General features: G+C 37.6%; 1 protein-coding gene across 1 annotated transcript in view; it reads right to left on the minus strand.

The window, feature by feature from the left end:
* Positions 1 to 23,861, minus strand: part of NSD2 (nuclear receptor binding SET domain protein 2) — a 74,742-nt gene that overhangs the window by 30,041 nt on the left and 20,840 nt on the right. The window contains exons 3-7 of the mRNA XM_080344193.1: positions 13,695 to 13,860; positions 8,049 to 8,215; positions 7,217 to 7,708; positions 2,415 to 2,559; positions 1,319 to 1,396 (exon numbers count right to left, since the gene is read on the minus strand). Coding sequence (XP_080200319.1) covers positions 1,319 to 1,396; positions 2,415 to 2,559; positions 7,217 to 7,708; positions 8,049 to 8,215; positions 13,695 to 13,860 — 1,048 coding nt within the window. The remainder of the gene's footprint in view (positions 1 to 1,318; positions 1,397 to 2,414; positions 2,560 to 7,216; positions 7,709 to 8,048; positions 8,216 to 13,694; positions 13,861 to 23,861) is intronic.

Here is a 23,861-nt window from a genome sequence, read left to right on the forward strand (position 1 = left end):
CTTAATGCTTAAGGCCTGGTTTCTGGTGCTGAAGACTAACTCTAGAACACATCCAAATCAACTGCTTCATACTCGAGTTATTTCAGAAAGATGAGTCTACCTGTATAAGCACTAGTTTAAGGTCTGACTATTACTGCCCAACAATTGTTTTGTATCTTCAGACTGCACACGAATGATCTAAACAGCTTTTAACTCTCCAGCTGCTTTGTAACAGTTTCTTATCACTGAGATGAAATTTTAACTCTCCTCCTTAAGTCTCCTTTAAGTTCTCCAAATGATACAGATGGAGATACTGGTGACATCTATTAAGGGCCCTCTGGAAAAAACAAGACATCACCAACAGTATAGATTAGCTCTCTCTCTCTGGTATGGCAGTTCCAGACTCTCTCTAACACGCTTAACTCATATTTTAGAGGAGAACATAAGATCCCTTTGTGAATCAAAATCCTAGGAAGAGAATCATGTTGGTCATTTTAAACCAACAGACTTATTAATGTATTTAGACGATCATTTACTGTAAAGTTGAAGCAGCTGCTAAATGACAAAAGGTCAGTCCCTAACCTACATTTGCACAGGTTCAGCTACTGTTTGCACTGGCTCTACTTCAAAAAGACAGATGAAGATTTAGGAACTGGTCTGTTTCCATCAGGATGAGATGACATTATTGCACTCTCTAGCACTCTCTAGTTTATGAAGCTACAGAGTATCATTACTATGAAGACTGCGAGCTCCAGGGGCACAAATATGTTAACTGACAATTGCCCTATAGCTACAAGCATTCTCCTCCAGTGGGAACAAATAGCTGTGATTATTAAAAATTTAGCAACTTGAAAATATGGGTAATTTTCAAATTAATGTTCTTAGCTAAACAATCTGGGACATATCAGACTCTGAATCCACAAAGCAGACTGAAATGGCTCCAGGAGAACCTGCTACTTACAAAAAGCCAGCAAAAGAAATCCCACGGTATTCTTCCAAGTTTAAGATAAGAGGATTTGGGTAGGGGAACGATTGAACTGACATGTTTTCATCTGTAGATAACTATAAACGTACACAATATATGTACTAGAAACACCTGGTACAGGTACAATTTCAATTACATTTCTTGCAATATGAATGACACTGAGGAAGGTGAACAAAATTCAGCACTACAGTGTTTAGATATTTAATTTGGGATCCATTAAAATTCTAACGTCAAGGAAGACAACATCTGAGATAAAATAAAGAGATTATGATACGTGGGCGATTACATAAAAAAATACACTCAATAGCTACTTATAAGGATGAACTGTTTGCACACAACACAACTTTCAATTACTTCTGGATCTTGATCTCCTTTTAGGTGAGTCTTGAAACACTTTACGTTTGGCCTCTCCAATATTCTTCAATGATGAACCTTGAGAGATACAGAATGTGTTTTTTTTTTAAACTGATATCCAAATATTTGACACTTAAAATTTAAAGTTAAAAACTTTTCAATTTTCCACAAAATGATGTTATTTCACACACACACAGATAGTTAACAAAACTGACTGCCATTTTTATACAAGTTTTTCCAAGTCTCACAAACTTTCAAACACTCCCTCTCATTCTTGTCATTGCCCAAAGCAGCACCTGTTGTCTTCTAATACTTCCATAGTAAGTCCCTCTTACAGTGCTGTAAAGCTATTTAAATTTGGAAAACGATAGCTAGTTAAATTTGATAAAGCTCATGAAAATGCCAAACTATCTTCTTCCTTCTTTCTCAAATAAGCGACTCCAAGACCCCTCAAGTATTTTGCAACATAATTGAGACTGTTTATCAAAACTAAATGCTAGACAACAGCAACAAAAAAAAAACAAAGGAGAAAATAGTTATTTGCACTCTGGTACAAAGCCCTAAAAACTTTGAGTAGCAAAATAAAATGCCAAACGGATGAAAGTTTCAGATTAAAGTTTGGAATACTTCTTCCTGAGTTAATGATGACATGAGGTAATATACTTCAGGTATATGTGAAGAAAAGGTGTAGCACTGATTAAACTTTTAAACCGTTTCCTAACTATTCCATAAAAAAAACAGCTCAAATTTTACTAGAAGTAACACTTCATCTTCCCTTTCCAGCTTCCACTTATAACAGGCAGTGGATGCAATGGCAGCTGCTTGTGGGCAGAAGAAGAATGAGAAATCAGCAATCGCTAAACAGTAGAAGGTTTACATATAACAACTTTTCAGAACAATGAGCAAGAAATGTAGACTTCATGGGTTGCGTTTATTGTAACCATTGGCATTCCTTTGCTATTGGCACAAACACCAAGAATTAAAACTGGAAAACAGTGAAAGCTGTTTTCCCTACAGGTCTCAAATATGTGCTTAGTTTAACACCACTATGTATATCAAATTTAGTTAGAGTACACTAGCACAGTTTTACGTTTACCAGAGTCTTCTTCAGATTTGGGAGAGGTCACTATGGCAAACTTTGTGTTATAGCGTGCTTTCTGTTTTTCACTAAGCATGTTCCACTGCGATTCGAGCAGTTCTTCAATCTCCTCACTTGAAGCATCTGGATGTTCAGCAACCACCTATACATGCAGAAATAGGGTTGTATTAACAAAAGGTGACCATTGAAAAAAATGGTGTACATCTATTGCTTTGCAAAACTGGATACAAACAAGTTATTTAACATTTCTGCTGCAGACAGAACTAGATTAAAACCTTCTGTATCCAGTTTTTCTTTGAAGAACCATTTCTCTCTCTCTGTCCCTCTAAAAAATTCGAGTAGCATATTCAGAAGTAATAAGAATCATTTTGGAAGTATTTATTTGCCTTTTAACATTCAAAAAATAGAGTAAGCTTAAGTCTTGTCTTGTGGTCATCCAAAAAATTTTGTATTATTTCTTGATGAATTTTAAATCTATACCACAAAAGACAGACAAGCAATATTGGAATATATGCTTGCCTACAAAGACATCCACCATTTTATAGGAGAACTCATTAAACACAGAACTCATTACACCTATATCTTAGCACAGAGACTCCAACAAGCTAGCATCGGACGCAACATTTTCCTACATTAATTCATTGCTTTTTACTATGTATATGAACATTGGGAACTCAGAAAGCTGTGCATCTTTTCTTAATAATAGGAGCGTGACACATAACAGTCATCCATTTAAGAGAGTTTCTAGAAGTTTATTCAACACAGACAATCCAGTATTAAAAACAAAGAAAAAAAATCCTCCCAAACTCCTTCAGTATTCCCATACTCCTACTTGAGGAAAACCACATTTGATTAATTATAGAAATCAGAAATCTCTAAGACTGTATGATCTACAGAAATCAAGCAGTAGCTTTAAAAACAACCTCTCTCATCTCATTACCCAGCAGTCTCCAAAATCTCATTACTGAAGTGATGTAATCAATACCCCAAAAATCATGGAGTAAAATGAAAACTAGGCCAACAAAGCCAAGTGTTCAAATTGTAACACCACTGAACAGAAATACAAATTTTCTGTGATAAATGGAAGGGATTAAATCTGATTTCTTATAACTTAGTGTCTTAAAATTGCACTGCCTGTTGTCAAAGAAGATACAAGTGTGATTGAAGCCTCTCCAGGGATTAGATCTTGTAACTTCCTTCCACTGGGATTATTCAGTGTCTAGAAGGAAAACTTATGCTGTAAGTTTTCTCCTCGTAGAGTGCTAAGAGTTCTCTTGCTTCTATCTGGCATAACCCATCTGCATAAAGCTTGGACAATATAACTACGTTTGGAGGCCTCTCCTCAAAGCTTGATTAAAATCCAACAATGTCAAAAAAGTTATTGAAAGGGGTGAATGTAGACAGACACAGAAGATACCCCTCCAACAAATCTCACTTCTTTAGGAAAAGAAACCAGCATCAATTTTGACCACTGCTGTTAAAAGTGTATCGTTCATTGTGCTCAACTAGGGCACAGAGTTATTTAATTCTCTAAGAAATAATTGGCTTTGCTCACAAAAATAAGACACAGTTCAATATCGTCTCCACTTCCACCAAAATATGAATAAAACCAACTCTCAACTGACTGGGAGTGCTTTGAAATGACAAGCAGAAGACACTCTTGGTTCTTAATGGTTAAGGGATCCTTGCAAAGAAGCCCTCAAGGGAAAATGCCCAGCAGCCTTCTCCAAAGTCTTCATGCTGAAATACTCCATCCCAGCATACACACTGGAAATTATGTATTTGGCATCTTGGTGTATGTGAAAACCACACACTTCTCCCAGGTACTTATCTAACTATGCTACAGAACACATGGAAAGTCTTTTATTTGGTTTAGGAACTAATATCACTATAGGTGTGGAAAACACGGTAATTAGACCTTGCTCACCGGAGCAAAGCGTATTACCTTTGATGTTCAACAACTCCTTACACAGACAGAAATCTTCAGTTGTAAACCCAACCAACAAAATTATTTGTTAATTTACCCCAAAACTGACTCAAGGCCTAAATCAATGAATGAATATAAACAGCACAGCCTCTCACTGAACAATACCTTTATCATGAGTTAGACACTCCCTTCTAATGACTCCTAAGGTTATATTTCACAGAGGAAGCGCATAAGAATGCCAATAGTACAAAATACAACTTTATGCCTTTGGTAACAGCACGAAATACTTAATGCATCGCTACAACCACATAAGTGTTCCAGGCTTTGAACACCTCCCTCAGGGCAGCATCATTAAAAACATTTTCCAGCAGTTCATCCAGTCTTACAGCAGCCATCATTCATTCCTAAAAATTTCAACTATTCCTCACCCTCCTATCTCCAGAAAACGTAACACAATAAGTAGTAATTAATAAAACCAAATTCATATTTGAATCCTACTACTGTACAATCTGGACTCCAAGAACACCATGGCAGAAAGAGCTCTACTTTTAAGAGAGCTTGTGATTATCAGAAGCCCCAAAAGAGAAGCTTTCTATCATTCCTTTCCATTCACCTCCATCCCTTTCCCAGTCTGAGGGCCAGAGAGGGATCCATATTTTTCCTTTCTTCTAAGCTGCCACACACAAATACTAAAGTAGCCATAAGATGCCATCAATACAGGTAGCTCAGAAGGAGGTATGTTTTTTCAGCCAAGGTTATCACCCCTCCTAAAGCATTAAAACATCTACAACAGCAACAAAACAAACTATTGGATGGAAAGCAAACCATGCAAGTTGAATCAAATAACCTTAATGGAAGGGGAAACTCCAAATATGACTTTGAGTACAACCTCCACCTTCCACTGAAGCAAAGACACTGCCGTTTTAAAAGCAACTCGACAGGTTGGAAATATAAACCAAATTTGGGTAACTTAGGTTCTGTGTGAGAAGCACGAATATCTAAAACGCTATTTCTGCACTTTGCCAGTTAACTTTGCATCAAGAGAAAGGAAAGACTTTCCTCCCCGGAGCACTCCGAGGGACTGTTACCTACAGTTCCCTGGTATATACAGTGTTCCTAACCCAGTTCTATTCTACGGAGATAAAAGCTTCAGTACCTATCAGAATGGACCACACCATCAGGTGGATTGGGGATTTCATGACTGATCTTATCAAAAGGTATTCTTGGCAGAAATGCTAGGATATCCTTTCTCTAAATATATGCAATATTTTGAAACTTACTGCCTTCTACTTATAATGCTATTCAATATTAGCCACTATCATCAGTGTGATTTTCAAGCTTAAGCAAGTTTTTCAGTTTCTCGAAATGACACTTGAAGGCAAAGCAATTCTTCAATATATTGTAATAGTCTTGACATTGTCTAGATGTAGGGGATGAAGCTTGAAAACTGGCACAGAAAATAGAAATATAACATCAGAGATTCAGCACGTCTCTACTGTGGTAAGATATGTTTGGCTAAGACTCCATAAAACCAGTCATAATAATCTTATTTCTTCCAGAGAAGTAATTTCATGTCTCTCAATATTGCACAAGAGTTCTTGCTACCTACCTTAAAGGCCAAAGAAATTCCCCCTTGCCATTATACAAGACATAAGGTTACTTACAGAAAAACTGAAAATAGAACACTTGTCTCTCAACCATGAGACAGGTGATTTACCCATACAGCTTTTCATCATGAATATGTCAAAATCTATATTTAATAGTCTGGCTACAAATGCCTTTCCTTTCCACAGCCAGCAAACTGAACTGCCAATGCTCTTCTCCATTTAACCAAAGTCACTAAAAGATATGCAATGTTGTGTTCATTTTAATTCTCAATATTAGCTTCAGTTGCAATGATCTAAAAAGATCCTAAGTTTAAACACAACTAATTGTCTTTCATAGGACAGAAGCCGTTTTTCAATTTTTCTTTATAAAGTTCACATCTATTAACGTTTTCTAACACAAACATCCTATAACAAAGTCAACCATTCATAGCTAAAGACTGTGACAAAGTCACCACTAACTTTGTGGTACTTTTGTGAGTATTATGGAATAGTATATGACAATATGAGAAGTCACACTTCTTTCAGTGCATGGAATTGTACTGCAAATAGAGCAGCGGGTGTAAGGAAGAAAAATGATGGTTGTGATTTTAAAGTTACGAGCTAGAACAGCAGTACTGCTTTTATACCTCTAACAGTCTTCCTACAAAATGTTGATATTAAGGTGTTTATTCTACCTTGTCTTGGACTGCAATCCTCTCTAGAGGACCTAGTTTCTGTTCCAGCAGACTGCATGCTGCCAGTGATTTTCACAAGCTTTGTTAACCAGCTTCTTTTGAAGCTCAGCAAAAGATTCTAGGTGGTCAAATGGAGTTTTTGAGTAGTTCAAAGACAAGGGAACAAATCAAAGGAATTGAGCCACATTTTCAGAAAGAATGTACAAGCTAACTACAAATAGATTGTCATAAACAGCATAACTTTTGTTATATTTGCCTGAGTATACGTATGCATATCTACAACATTTTTCATACATAAAAACAAGTTATGGCTAATACAAAGAACTATTAGATTACGTAGGAAGAAACTAACATGATATATGCTTACAGTACAATGGCATTATCAGTACCTTGTTTATACTGCTTATCTACATCCCTTTCTCTCTCTGTTCCTGTCTAGACTAAGATTTGACATAGGCATATCTTGTCAAGCCCAGAGTATTATAGATTCTACAGTAACAACCAGTTTTCGTCCACTAAAGCAAACAAGTTTCTCTAAGTACAGAAACGAGAAGAGGCAATCAACAACAATAACAGCTAAAGGAGACTAACCTCATCTCTGTGCTTCTGACAAAAGACCAAAAATTGAGATACTGCATCGCCTTTTCTGCTTCGTGGAGTAGATGCTGGAGTTTTCTTTCTATTGAGAGGGGAGCCTATCCCTCTTTTGGATTCTGCCTGTTCAGATGACTTTTGAGGAGTAGTATTCTTAGTCTCCAACTGACTGCTTTCTTGTGTATCATCAGAGGCAGACCATTTTGATGTCCTTCTCCTCCTCTTGTTAGGAATGCCAGACTCCTTCATCGATTTCAGATTTTGAGTGGTTTCTTCACTTGAATAAGATGACTCGTCCATCTCCTCTAATGGTTCCACAGCAATGCCAACTTCCTTTGCCACTCGAGGATTAAGATGGGGTCTGTCCCTAACATAGATGAAGGTGTACTTGGCCTTCCGTTCTTCCACTGTCATGCCTACTGCTTCACTTGCTTGCTTAACACCCATGTCCCACTGTGGCCGTAGCTTCCCTGAAACAGGCTTTAACATCTGCAAGGTAAGACAACAGCGTGAGAAATTTGCCCATTTCAAAATGCCAACATTAACACAAAACAATTCCAAGAGACTAAGTGTAATGTGTAATTATAATTCAGACATTCAAATGGAATTGTGTTTGATAGCACTGATACCATGCAGGAACCAATGGCAAAGCAAAAGAGTTCATATTTTCAATAAGTAACAACCAGTGGTAAATCTTTGCATCTCTAAGTACAAGCCTCTGTAGTACGAACTGTTATTAAAACTTTCTAGAATATCTATTTATATCCAAACGTAGCTGTAACAGTAAAATACAAAGCTGCAAACCTTGTCTGACTTGGTAGCCTCTTACCTTTATTTTCTCTGCTTTAGTGAGGGCTTGTTTTGCACTTTCCTGGCATAACTGTTCAAACTGGTCTTTTTCTTTGAAGGGCACAAGGCTCTTCTCAAATATCCAGGCTCGCTCTGGGGCATCTCCAAAAAACTGAACATGATATTGACGAAAACTCTTTTTCTGTCCTGAAAATTAAAAAAAACAAATGTATTTAAGACACAGCTTAGGTTGTTCTCTGCACTTTCAGACTTGAAGTCTTTTGCAAGCTGTTGTAGTTACCATGACAAAAGCACAGTACAACTGATCAACCTTTCAAAAAACCACTTAACTATCTTGAAAGTCTGTGAGCTATGATCTGTGAAGTTGGACACAAAAGCCCAATAGTTTAATTCCAAACAAGAATATGCTTTGCTAAATTATCTTCAGGTTACAATCATCTGTCAGTGCTTTCCGTGTATATTAACTTACACATAGGCCTGGATATTTCTGAAAATGCTACATTTGAAAAAGTTTCCAAACCTTGGCTAGCATGTGCACTCAGACACATCTCTGATTAGCCTAAACTTTATATTTTAATATTCTTGAATAAAAACACATACTTCAGCTAGTTTTAACACTTGTGATCACAAATCAAAGGAATTGAGCCACATTTTCAGAAAGAATGTACAAGCTAACTACAAATAGATTGTCATAAACAGCATAACCTTTGTTATATTTGCCTGAGCATATGTATGCATATCTACAACATTTTTCATACATAAAAACAAGTTATGGCTAATACAAAGAACTATTAGATTACGTAGGAAGAAACTAACATGATATATGCTTACAGTACAATGGCATTATCAGTACCTTGTTTATATTGCTTATCTACATCCCTTTTAATATTCTTGAATAGAAACACATACTTCAGCTAGTTTTAACGCTTGTGATCACAACTTCACCTTAACCAAGTAAGGAATCAAAGCAAGAAATAAAGAGGATTTGGGTGGAGGGAGGGCAGGAAGATAAGAGAACAATTCTGAAACACAGACAAGAAACATTCATTCTTCTAAGATTGTGAAAAGAAATATTGGTTTATTATATTAAGATACAGGCATACGACCTTCCCCTTCCAAATATCTCAGCGCGTCTACAGTGATGGGGGAAGACAACAGCTTCAAAATTTACCACAGTTCACAGTTAACCAACTTCCAAAAGGCAGAGGTAAGAAAATCAGATTTTAAATGTCCTCCCACCATCTCCTTCATTAAAACTAGCAGATTTGTTGTTTAAGTGTTCAAATTAGGGTCTCATTTAAAAATAGAAGGTTTTAACTGTGATGACCTACAGTTTTCAGTTTGTAAATTCTACTCGTCTAGAAAAGGATCAGTTACCCCCCCTACCCACAGTAACTATGGTTCTTCAAGGTGTCACCACATTAGTATGTCTAATGTAGGACAGGAGGAAAAGGACATCAGGATGTCTGCCCAGTAAGACAAATAACAGTCACAGTTCTCCTTTAAACTAGGTGTAGATTTTGCTAGGCTATTCACACACTGCATGTCTTCTACCTTAATCACCAACTTGTTGCTTCATGTGCTACTATCACAGGGTTTTTTAAACTTAGAGTGACTCATTTGAGATAAGATATGAGAGGAATGACATAGGGAAAGCTCTTGGGACTGTATGTATCACATGTCCAGTCCAGTAGTCTAGTACATGTTCCAGTAATGCACAGTCAGGAGCAATTCCCTCGCACGGTTAATTATTTTGCCCTTGTCAAGAAAATGTTGCTTAACTGGGGACTACTGAGCTCCAATGACTTAACCTGTTGATGATGAAATAAAGGATAATTTTCATATTTTACCAGGATGTCCTAGCTGCAGACAGAGATGGCACAGACAACATCTACAACCTCTTGTAAAGATCTGCCTCTGAGTACCAACAGTCCAGTTCCAAGCAGACACCATGCTCCTTTTACAATATAACGCTGGATGGCCGTAACTGCCTAATTAAGGAGTCTAAATAGCAGAACCACTAGAATAATTGAACCTATTTGTAAATCTTCAGATATCTTCTGTGGGCTGTGTTTGTATCAATGCTCATGGATAAAATAACAGAATTCATTGAGGGTTGTTAGATACAAAGACATCACTTTGGGCTCACAGAACCCTGGAACCACTAGTTACTAAAGATCCAGGGGAGTGTTCTGGGGACCTACCGCTATTACTTGTCTTTTTCGGTACCCTCACATCTGTGGGTGACCACAGGCAGAGCCGGGATACTGGATGACATGGAGCTTTAGTGTGACTCAGTATGTGCCTTTTTACATGAGTTTGTGCATCCTGTAAGTTCAAAGTTATAAACTTTCCTCAAGCATAACCAGCTGGAATGATGAAATCAAGTACTGGCATCCAGAAATTCGGATTGTTTATAAACATTGTAGAACCTAATCCTAGAAATGAGAAATAGAAATCTAGCTGAGTATTTCTACAACTCCCAGACAAAAGGACTCTTCTGTTTGGAACAGGAGACTTTTGATTGTGTTTCAATTGTAGACAGTAGGTGGAAGAAAATACAAGGCTGGAAATATGTAGTGATGGAAATATGCACATCAGTGCGCATTTATCAGTTATTACAGCTGCCCAGACCTGGTCAAACTTCCTGAAGGGAAAGGCAGGTCCAAGCCAACTCCACAGCAAATATCAGAAACAATCCTCATCCATATTATGTGAAACAGACAGAAGTTAACATCTCAAAGCACGTGGGCTGGGCCCTTCTTTCTGTTAGTACTCCACAGGTTGCATTCGGACATATGACATTGGTTTTTGCTAGATCTATTTCTATAGTTTCTTATAAAAAGCTACCACAGAGATTCTTGATAGTGAAGCATAAACCTTGCTCCTTGCAAAAACCACAGTAATTCAGCTGGGAATAAATAAACAGCTTTATTTCTCTCAAAATCCAGCTCTTTATCTCATAATAGACCTAATAATCCAAAGACTAAAATCACAGGATCAAAACTCTGAAAGACTCAGACAAATTTTTCTTGTCGCAGGAGTCTACAATAACCATTCTAGCAATTATATGAATGCATGAAAGGGTTCTCAAGAAGCCGTTTAGTTTCCTACCAACATTGAGCCTAACTACAATCCTAGACATCATCCTTCAATTTGTTCTTAAAAACCTCCTATGAAGTCACACCATTTCTGCAGGCAAACCACACCAATGCTTCACTTACCCCTTCCAACTTCTTCTGAATATGAAGCCTAAATATTCATTGCTACTAAGCTCTCTCCTTGCCAGAACAAGAAAGATTTATGCCTTTTCTTCTTTGCATGTAACTCAAGTGATTTAAGGCCAGTTTTCCTTTAGCTCCTTGTCAGACTAAACATCTCCAGTTCTGTCAGTCTGCCTGTGCAGGTAAATTCCTAGATGTCTGTTCATTCTGTCCTCAGAACCTTCTGTTTGGTCCATGTTTCTTCAAATAAGATGTCCAAACAGAAGGAAAAGAACAAAGTACTCCCACTGAGGCCACGCTACCACTGGAAAAGCAAAGCATCAACTTCATGCTTTTTATAAGCAACACTACTAGTTTATGTCAGTGCAACTGTGGTCTTTCTGCAGAGAAAACTACAATGGGTTATCATGACTCTCCAATACCTTTCTGCAAAAATGCAGCTTTTCACGCATTTCCCAGCTTGATCACCTCCCACTGTAAAAATTCAACACTTCTACTGAACTACTTTTTTTTTTTTCAGACCAGACCTCCAAAGTGTCAAGATTATTCTGACTTCCAATCCTACATGTTTGCAGTCTCTCTACATTGGGAATTTATAATAGTGGTGCAAATTTTAAATGTATACTCTAGCCTGCCTTCCAAGTTCTCAATGCAACCCTTGAAAACTACATAAAAAACCCCACGAAAGCACTCCCCACATATGGAAATGCATAGTTAAAAGTTACCAAAATCTCTAGCGATAAGTAGATGCCTCACTCTGTTTATAACAATCGAAGTCAACACTTTTCCTTGAACTAATAAAATACATGAACATATTTAGAAGCATAAATATAGAAACAAAGTTATGTGCTGCTTCTTTGGTTTGACATTCCTATTAGCTTCTTGTTTTTCTCCTTAATCTGTAAGTTTCCTGGATTCCATTTTCAGGTCTTCAAACTTTCAGCACAGTTTGGCAGAAACATAGTAAAAAAGGAGTTTACAGTGCTCAGCTGGAGTTAAAAGTAATGAGGGATGCAATGTGCAGCAACAAGAGTTTCTGTAAATACAACAGGAGCAAAGGGAAGGCTAAGAAATGCTCAGAGTCAGGGGACTTGAGTGACAAAGGACACAGAAGAGGTTGGGGTACTCAACACCTTCTCTGTCTCAGAGTTTTGTTTGTTTGGTTTTTAAACTATAACATCTGTCCCCCAGCCTCTAGGTCTGTCTCTCTAGTGATAAAGGCTGCAAGACTGAGGCACAACCCACAGCATATTAAGAATCAGGGAGCACCTAATCAAACTGGACACCTATGAGATGACGGGACGCTTCACAAGGAGCTGAAGGTGTTGGTCAATGTGATTGCAAGGGTGATCTGTGTAATTTTTGCAAGGTCAGAACCAGCAGGGGAGATACCCAAAGACTGGAAAAAGGCAGACATTGCAAACATCTCACCTATCTTCAAGAAAAACAAGAACAATGCGGGGAACTACAACCTAGGCTGACTAGCTTACACTCAATGACTACAAGATTATGTGGCAAATTCTCCTAAGAGACACATCCAAGCACATGAAAGACAAGAAGGTGCCCGGGAGTGGCCAGCACAGCCTCACCAAAGGCAAACTGTGCCTTATCAATCTGATTCACACAGCGCTAATACAAAAAGCAATGGACATAGGTTGAAAGAAAGGAAATTTCAACTAGATAAAAGTCTTCTTGCCACAATGTCTGGCAGTCTGTGGACAGAGAGGCTGTGAAGTCTCCAGCCTTGAAACATGAACTATTAGACTCAACAAGGCCCGGAGCAACCTGCTCCAACTTGGAGACCATATGACTTGTAGAGGACCCTTCCAAACTATCTTACTTTATCATTCTACAACCAGAGCAGATAAGCCTCCAAAGTTTCAGGTATCAGAACAAAGCTGCAGATGAGATTAAGAAATAGTACAGATTCTTACCTAAAAATTTCATTAACCCTCTGCAGTCCCTGCATTCAGAATCAACTAATGTTGTCTGTAGATACCAGTATTGATTCCATGAATCACAGAAAATTCAGCTGCCTGAATTATGGATTGATTTTAGTAAAGCACAATCACCAGGACTATTTAATTCTCATTAGCTTTCAATATAATTCTTAGTCCATATCACTTCTCCAAGCATCTCCATAAAAACCAATCAAAAGTACCATCATATAATATTTAATAAGCGTTTCCACACAGTTTCATAGATAACAATTTTGATTTCTTTTGGAGATTTTTCCGAGTTAAAAAGACACAGTGGAAAAAAGTTCTGTCTGCTATGTGCTTAAGAACAGTGTCCACATGATTCTAACATTAATCTTGACAGTAAGGAGTTGATTCAGTTGCAAATATAACTGAATAGGTAAAATGAAAAACAGAATTTTCCTAAAATAATGGTTATGTATACCTGAAGAAATCTGGATGTTTGTAGCATCACTGACATACCTTTTAGTTTAGTGTAGGAATGGAGAACAGGATCAGCAGAAACCATACATGGCCACCATGGAAAACCAGATACTTTTGACCACACTAGATCTCCTATATTATACTTCAACAGATGAACTTTGTCTTCTTTGACGGTACTTTGAGTTGAATCTCTCTTAGCAGGACCCTTAAAAGATAAAAAAAAAGCAAACAACCTGTCATTATGTTTCTTCAGATATGCATTAGGATTACTAAATAGCACACAAAAATAAACAGCAAACTACAGTTCATATTCTGCTTGAACATTCTTATTATATATAATGACACAGAGTGGTAATGGAAGGAGGGAAATAAGAAATAGTTCACCAGAATAAAAAGCTACAAAAAAATCCAAGTTCCATTTATGTTTTTTAGTTAGAAATACTGGCAAGTAGGCTGTGGTTTGCCTTTAACTTTTCAAATAACTGCTGACAGACCATCAGGAAAGCTTGCTTTGGTTTCAAACACATTAACTGAGCACTGGATGTAGATGTGGAAAAGCCAACCTTCCTCTGTATTGCGTATTAATAATCAAGTTGAGTGCTACATACACTAAAGTGTTTTTAGGTTAAAACACAACAACCAAACCCAAACCAGAACAGACTGAATTACTTCCTTTATGTCTGAATATAAACTAGATAAATAACCAGTTAAAAAAACCCAAACTCTGCATCTTTCAGCTGTCTTTTCACATACTGGGAATTTGTGACCTGGAACCATCCCCACATCCTTTTACAAGTTGTCTTTTTTCTGTTCCAGTTCTAGCAGTAAAAGTTCGAGTGCTCACCCAGAGCTATAAAACTCTTCTGGCTGTTGGGAAACAATTACAGAACCATTCCCATTTCAAGGGATACATTTAACTATGCCAAGGGAGTTTTGCGTTCCCCTACAATAGACATTTATTCACCAACTAAAACCATTTCACAGAGTTAGTTAAATTTTGGGTTTTTTTGGCTTCATCTGTTCTATTTGATATAAATAATGAACACCTTTATTTAGTTAAACACTAACTCTGGATGTAAGAAAGCACTGAATACATCTCATTACAGATATCTGTAAAAAAAATCACATATTTTTATTTGCTTATGCATTTTTCTAGTACTAAATTTATGTGCAACATGTTACATTGTTAATTGTGTGGAGAACCAGCTCGCACACATGTGCAAGACTGAATGAAGCATCTGGCTTTTAGTGGATTTAATGTCAGAGCTGGAGCAAAACTCTGTTTTAATTAATAAAAGAAGCAAGAGGAAAGAAAGAACAATGTTAAGTAACTGGAGATCTAGAACTCAGAAACAAGTATTTGGAGCATTAGGTTGATTCAGATCAGGTTACCTTGTACAAATTTTAAACTCAGAGAACCCTACCATGACTAATCACACGCTATTTTCCAAACACAAACAACAAAAATCTTTGATGTGCTGCAAGAGCAGAGATTTTTTCGCTATTCAAACACAGAGGCACATCCAATCAAAAAACCTAAATATTAATGCACTCGGAAACACTTTTCCTCAAGGCTTTTAAAGCTATTCCTGGTAAACATAGATGATTGTTGGGGACAGTTACGCATGCAGCAGTTCGGCTTTTCTGATGGATTCGGGGCTGGTTCGTGCGTTTGCAGCCAGAGCCGTGTTCCCGTCCCTCAAGGCTTTCGGCTCCCTAAGGATTCTGTAAGACTCTCAGAACCCCCCCGCTGAGCTTCCCTCGACTCCAGCGCTCTCAATACACCTAAAACATTCCAAGCAGATGTGAAAAATCAAATACTCCTTCCAGCAGTTAAACACGACGTGAAAAGTTACACTGAAAAGCTAAAAATTAATACGTACGTACGTAAGCCAAGAACAGACCCGGAAAAACATCAATCTCAACACACCCAAACCAGCTTCAGCATTTAAACTAAATAGGTGGGGTGAAAATATTTTTCAGTGAGTTAACTTTGCAGAAATGCAAAAGCTACTCGGGATTCTGAAATTTCTTTTTAATTTACGAGTCCTTATATTTTTCAGAAAGTGCAAATAAACTGCGAAGATTTATGACTATGCTCTGAGCGGAATAAGGAAAAGGGTCAGGCAGCGCTTTGTATTGCAGCACAGTCTAAAAGGGCTGGCAGTACAGCGGTGAATATTGCATTTCAATATATCTACATTTTAAAAATGTCTAGAATTCTTTTACTATATTGGATCACAACAAAATCCTGAAAATGGCAGGCTCTGATAAAACCTGCAAGGTTTATCTACACAACATTTGCTGTATTTATGTTTTCTTTTATTGATAAAATGCACACATTTTAAAAGAATGGCAAAACACAGCACAGAATTGTCCTGGTTTTGTTAAAAACCAAGTTTCTCTTTTAGTGAATTTTGCCTGTCAGCTAAAGCTTCATATTAGCTGCATTTTCCTGGAGAACCAGATACATGTTTTGGTAAACATAGCAATGGAATGTGAAGTTATTGACAAGCATGGATGGACATCTAGAGAGAGAAGCAACAAGAAACACGTGACGAAGAAACTGACCAACTGTGTATAACATTCCATTCACGTGAATACTTCATATAAAAGTGGGAGATCATGAGGATCTAGTCCCCCTTTCCTCTTTTTCCCTTCTGCTTATGGCCGGCATTAGGAGAGGACCTTGCTAGTCCTCCCTGTGAACTGAGGCCTAGTGACAGACTGAATCCAGCTCCGGTTGGCTGCAGAGTCCAGTCCAGGACTTCGGGTGCCGGCTCTGCAGTTGCTGAGACTTTCAAGATTGGTTTTGTATATTTTGTATTACTTTCTCTGTTCTTATTAGTAGCATTAGCAAAATATTTTTAATTTTTCCAACTCTCTGTCCTTCTTCTCCTTCCGATTGCCTGTCCTTAGTGGGAATGGGGGAGAGGGAGGGGCAAAAAGGAGAGGGAGAGGGGAGGAGAGGTTAGCAATACATCTGACAGGGTTTGATTGTCACCCCGCAATCTAAACCCTCGACAAGAATCTAGATACATATTTTTAAAGAGCCCTCATATAAGATTATTTTAAAACCTATAGAAAATATCACCACGAACTCAGTCACTTCTATCTTACTTTCCCCACATCATTCTGGTTTGGTTTGATTTTTTCATTCTGGGACTCACTCTGCTCTATTCAACAGGTACCTCAGCAGTAACAGTGAGGTGAAATTCCTGGCTTATACTTTTGAGATAAGCAGCTGTATGACATCAACAGGCTCTTCAACATTTTCTCTCAAAAATATTCTTGCAAACTCCTAGAATAGCATTAAATGCTTGTGTATTTAAATTGTTTAAAACCACTAGAAAATGGTAGACACTAGAACGCAGTTGTGTGTATAGATTTTTACTTCAGTACCCAGTTTGTTTGGGTTTTTTTTAAATTATGGATGGGATGGAAGGAAAAGTGTATTTCCGAACAATTTTACCACCCAGTCCCCTGAGGGCATCTATGTTCTCATACAACAAGAGCTGGAGCTTCTTCATGACGCACTTGTTCTCTCTGCAGTTTTTAAGAATAGGAAATCACCATTCAAGTTACAAAGTAGTAGAGAAAAAAAAGTAATTTGGCTTGCACATTGTGGTGGTTTTGTTTTGTTTTGTTTTTTTCTTCTTTTATTCTTTCTCCTCCAGAAGAAAAGAGGAATTGTTGTTTGGGCAAATTTTGATTCCTACAATATGTAGTCAGAGAGAATAGAGCATCTGACCATGCATCCATGGAAGATGAAGAGCCAGGACTGGAAGCCACTCTTGGTGTCTGTGTGAATGCATCAGAGGACAGGGAATATCTCCTGCAATTGCTGATCAGTTCTTTCTGTTATGATACTTAAGCAAATTAAGGTGGGAGATTCCCAGTTTACAGCATAACTATAAAGCAAGGGAAGGTCCCACAATAAACTATGTTGAAATAATTTCCCCTCAACTTTTGGCTCATTCTGTCTTTTTGATGAATTTTGTTTCTAATTAGAAACGAGAAAAATTTCAAGATCTTCTACCCATAAACATCAACAACATAAAGCTTGTCTTTGATTGCCGTCATTGCTAAATAAATCTGGACTGCTCCACGTATGACCCATCCCGTTAGCTTTTACTGCAGTTTTGACAGAAGTAAACATAAACTCATTTAATCGCAGAATATCCCCTCCCTCTCCTTCCTTAATTATAGGCAAGCTCTGCAGGATAAGGACCAAATCAATCACCTTAGCCCCGAACTTTAAACTAGTTGTGCTAAACCAGGGGTGTCAGACTCCTTTTCACCGGGGGCCCCATCAGCCTCGCGGTTGCCTTCAAAGGGCCGAATGCAGTTTTCAGACTGTATAAACATAATTACTTCTACATTTATACAGTCCTAAAATTACATTCGGCCCTTTGAAGGCAATCGCGAGGCTGATGGGGCCCCCGGTGAAAAGGAGTCTGACACCCCTGTGCTAAACAGAAGGAAACAGCTTGTGATCATATTTCTTTTCTACTTTGGGAAGGAATTCCAGGGATTTTTTTTTTAATTCTCCCCTTTCAAACACCAGATTGCAGAGAAGTTACATAAATGGGCAATCAAAGCCTGGGAGAGCAGGTGACGACTCCCACACAGACCAGTCCTAACACTGGTACACACACCATTCGACAGGCTCTGCGCCACTGAGTATGGCAGACATCGAAATTCCTGACTTTATGGATTAGTATCCTCATGAAAGACTTGTTCTGAAAGGCAGCTAGATGGATTTTAAGTTTCTTTTGTCCAGGGGGTAGTGGGGTGTGGAACAAAGTAATTCCTTTATTGCTACTGGATTTTTCTGTGAGAAATTACACCTAGAAGGGCACCAGCATCCTGAACAACTCAGCTGGGCCGGCAGCTGCAATACACTGAGAAGAACCCTTAACATTTCACAGATTTGTTTGTTATTTCTCTCAGCATCCTCATAAGCATTTTCACAAGTGGCAGGCAGATCAACAAGAATTTTTGACGCTGCTGTCAGCATTCTATCAGCCCGAAGTGGCAGCTTGGCCATAGAAAACATTGGTATTTAATTAACTTTGCCTACATTTCATGAACATAATCCTGTCAGTATCCATTTAGTTTTGGTCTGATTAATGAATATGATAAGAACATACCATGAGTGTAAACCAAAGTTTAAAACTATCTTAAAATGACTAAAGAAAAACACATTTAAGCGCAGCATCTTTACTGTACTGAGAGCTTTACCTTTGTAGACTCCTATAAAAACACCATGCTGAGTGTTCTGTAAACAAGGGAAAAAGGTGATTTTTTAAAAAAAAACACCTAGAAGGCTTACTAGGTGGTGCCAGACTGAGATAACTTTATTCCTTTTAAAATGATCAGTGGTAGAGACATTAATATTATCATTTATTTTGTGTACATGCGCACGTATGTGCAAGGAATTATAACCCCTCAAAATTATTGCAAATTACCTGAGGCATCAAAAAGCTAGTATTTCACTATGAAAACTTGGAAAGTATGGAACTCATTTTTAAAACTTCATCTAACTGTAAATTGTCAAAAAGGGATTAGACAAAGAACAATGTTGAGAACTGGTGAAGAATACACACCAGAATTCACTATTGGACAAGAAAAAAAGAGAACAATTAAGACAAGTGAAGACAGTAAATGCTCTCCTCTGTGTAACATAACATGCTGAACAACTTGCGGATATCTGATATCTCCCTTTCTGTTTTCATTTTCAATTCACTTCTACCCTGGACCAAAGAATTTCCACTGGACTGCACTGTAATAGAATGTCATATTCTAAATGCAAACTGCTGGAATTCCAGAATAAAACCAATATACTAGCATTACAAAAAAATGAAAACAATATCATCAAGGTCCCTAGGCAGAACAAATACAATTAAAATGTACTTAGAACACAAAAACTTAGTTAAATGTGATTTTTTTTTTAACTGTGGAAAAGATAACATTGCTTGTTGACCAAGTTCACATATTTTTCTGGTTCTGTTAGCTACTTGTGCTGTGTTTCATCCACTGATACTTCAATTTTCTATCATGGACTTGTGTAATAAAAATAGAAGTAAAAATGTTTTGTCTTCTCTTGCCTCTCTATCAGGAAAGACTGTGAACTCAGGAAAGAGTTGCAGGACAAACTTCAGTCCTTTCAGAGGTTCAGGTTTTCTGGAGAAAAAAGGAGCAGCATAACAGAAAAGATTACTTTTGTAACATGGTTCCATCACTTGAATGCACCAATGATGAGGGAACTATAAATAAGCAAACAAACTACGTAACAGGACAATGATTCCAAATGTCTTCCTTGATAAACCACCGTCACAGTTATGTTCCTAAGAAAGCTCTCACCACCTGAAAAATTCAGGATTTAATTTGACAGAAGACAAATCCCTGCTCAGCCTTCAGGCAGAGGGATGGATGGATGGATGGATGGATGGATGGATGGATGGATGGATGGATGGAGCTACTCCCCCAGTGAGCAATGTCCTGTCACTTGGGACAGAGAAGTGGCTTCTTCTCACTCTGTGACTGGGGACAAAAACCTCATGAAGGCAAATCACTTTAAAAACAAAAAAACTGCAACTACAGCTGATTAAAATCTATGCAAAACCCTCAATATACAATAAAAGGGTGGCAACTGAAGTCTGTTAAGAAATGGTCAGTTCTCAGTCTAAAAGATTCCGTCTATAAAAACACAGTATCCCCACAAACATAACTGCTTCAGTGTTTTTTTATTATTTTTTTTCATTTCTTTTTTAAGATTAGAATTCACACATTGCAGCAAATGTTTACCCGAGAAGGACAAGTCCTTGGAGGCCCTCTGTTTATCCAAACAGCTCCCACCTTCTGGGATGTGGGGGAGTATATTTAGATACTAAACCACAAGTAACTGAATGTATTAAGAATAAAAATAAGTTTTTCCACTTTGTTATATTCTGTTTATTATTTAATGGAAAAACACCATGTAATTACATATTCAGCAAACCACTGTCTACAGAGAGAATGTTTCAGGCAAAAGACTAAAGAGTAAACCAGACTCTCGCAAGAAGATGCAGAGAAAACACTGAATTATTACTACAAAACGGAGAAGGATGAGGAAATATGAAGAAAGAAGCAGCGAGTTGGCAAAGCTCTGTGTTGAAAAGGACACTTCAGTAGAGCATCCAAAGGCTGCAGCCCTCAAAAGGCCACTGCAGCAACCTCTGGACAATTAAATCCCCAACGCCCTTGTAAAACGTGCATTATATGGTACAGCGAGGTAAAGACTGAAGGGGAAGAGGACATAAGAAGTCAAGATCAAAGCAAAAAATGAACAATATATGCTGGGGGTTAGTTTGTTAGTTTTTCAGATTTCTAATAGTTTTATATCAAACCAAAGATTTAACTAAAATTTTCCAAATTTCAAGAGCAATTACGTTAAATGTATATCTTCAAGTTATCTTTTATTTTATTCTATTATTACTAATGACTTGCTTCTTTTCTGCTATTACTAAAAGGGAGTCGAATCTGTCAGTGTGAAGAATTACATTTGCAGAAGACACTAAGTTTGAATCTTCTGGCCACAAACAGGATTTATTTCATTTTCTTCCATGTGCTTAGATGGTAAAGCTATAAAACAAAGAGGACAAAAAAAGGCTGAAGAAAATCACTGCTTTACTTGTAGATCCCCTGAAAACATTTCTATGCTGGTTGAAGCTCTTTGAAACCAAATATAAGTTGCGTGACAACACATTTGTTTCCTCCATTTCCTTCCACAAACTCATCTAAGCAGTTTGTGGACAGCACAATGAATTTCACCACACAGGACGCTCCTTTTCAAGAAGGAAAACAAGCAGAAGAAAATAAAAATCCACTTATATTTAGACAGGGATTCATAATGTGGATTATAGATTTCAAAACAAGATAAAATCTCAAATTGGTATTTCAAATCAACGACTAAACTCCTGAGTGCATTTCAATTCTTTTTCTGGCTTTGGTTCCCTCATTAGCAAGTCTCCAGCAGATGATATTTTTTTTTAAGATGCTTTTACATTGAAAAACAAATGTCTATCCAAATCAGCAACCTTCCTTTACATAAACACTGTATGAGCAAGTATTTTAGAAATTAACATGGTATTTTAGTAACTAGGACACAATCCTTTTTTCAGAATAAAGAGTTGAAGAGAAACAGATTCAATCATTCACAGATAGATCCAATACCATGCAAGTTCTGGAACACTTCCCAACACTCAATCTTTCTTAAAAGTGTAGAGAGCAGTTTCTTTTAGCTGCTTTACTGAGTTTCTGCATTTACATTTAGATGACCTCTTAAATTGTAAATAACTGGCTTATTATTGAAAGGTTCCATGTTTTGGAAATGGGTATTTGAATTTGATAAGGCCTGATCAGATGAACGAAACCTTTTCTTCTGAGTATTAGAAAAATATTTCTGCCTATATTCAACTTCTCCAACCTTCATCCACTCTCAAAAGCTTAAACTTTTGATGTGGTATCTGGGTATGTATTTGATAGCGTGGACATAAGATGCTACAGAAGTCTGGAAAAGCAACACTGTGGAACCATAAGGAAGTTTGGCATAGGAAACAGTTATTTCTGAGTCACTTCCATATGAATTCCACACAGGATAACAAAATGAAAACTCAATCATCTCAGCGCACCTACAGATTTTCAGACTGCCATATCCCCATGCATTTTGTTATGTGCCTGTACAATAGTGTCAAATACTTTCAAGAACAGAATCTATCCCTTACTCTTAGCACTCCCCTATGCCCTTACAGAATTCAGAAGGGAAGAGTTTTCCCAAAATGCTCACAAACATCCAAGGTAGCATGGGTAGATGCTCTGAATCCAAATATTCTTGGTAGAAAACAGAGGAACCCAAGCCTAGATTAATAGCGCCAATGGGCAACTAGATTCACAGAACATTGTTTTCTGGTTAAGGCAGATACTTACATCTACACTTTTTTGCAACAAGAACACTTCTGAAAGAATCTGTCTAGGCTGAAATAGAATAAATGCTGATTTGGCATAAAGGGGCTCTGTTACTTTACTAATAATTTGAGATAGTCCCAGTACTACTTTGCCTTTGAGATTAGACTTTTAGAATGAAGCCCCATAGGGAAAGGGAGGCACAAGTGCTTTCCATCTAGGTTGTGCTGTTACATGTAACTAATGGGTCCTCAGCTTCCAGAGATGAAATGCAAGGAATAGTGTCAGTGGTTAATCAGCTCGGGGCAAGTGGGGTGAAAAAAAACCCCAAAACCTAAGCAGACAGACATGACCTTGATTTGGCAATGCTGAAGCATACTCCTCAAACATTACCATTTTCACCAATACGGATGCACAGAAACCCTGGGAAACCCCAACCAGAAATGCCCCAAGCCCACATGAATATTAAAATAGAGCAGTTGTTGCATTAAAATGTCATGAAGTGCACGATCAAAGTGCTGTCAATTGCAGAAGAACTAAGATCCCAAATTATTTTACTTCACAGAGGCATCCTCAATATACATTTGAGTTGACATCTATTTACCAAAACAAACAAAACAATAAAGAAACAAAAGAAAGCTTTTCTAGTGTTAAATGCTGCTATGAGGCCATAGATTCAGTTCCCTTCTTCATACAAGAGCAGCAGGGCTTGTTTAACAACAGCCTGTGCAAGATGTAGCTTTCTCTCCTGCTTCCAAAGTAAAGCATGTTTATGAACTGTATTCTGAGAAGATAATTCATTCTTTATTATTGACAACTTAGACTTTTAGCTACCGCCCATTTTATGATGCACAAGAGAGAAACTCCTGTAGGTAGTTCAGGTATTTGCAAAAAGCAGAAATACAAATGTTAGCCCGGTTGGATCAATTTCTTTATAATAGGAAGATAACAAAACACAATAATAGACAAAGACAAAATTAGTGTATGTGAACAAAGACCTCTTTTGGAGGTTCTAAAGTTCACATGCCATACATGAAATCCACTCCAGAACAAGGAAACTCGTCAAGGAGGCTGATATCACTGTTCCAAGACAGATCAAAATATTTTGGTTTTGCTACTTTGCCTAAGGGTTACTACAAAGCAACTTTCTTTCTTGACAAAAGGTTGCTCTAAGGGCCAGAAATGACATCTGGTACAGATCATTGAAGTTTCCCAAAAATCTGCCTGTAAATCCATCCAAGTAACATAACCCTGAACTGT

This window comes from Nesoenas mayeri (assembly GCF_963082525.1).
Source record: "Nesoenas mayeri genome assembly, chromosome: 4".
Lineage (NCBI taxonomy): Eukaryota > Metazoa > Chordata > Aves > Columbiformes > Columbidae > Nesoenas > Nesoenas mayeri.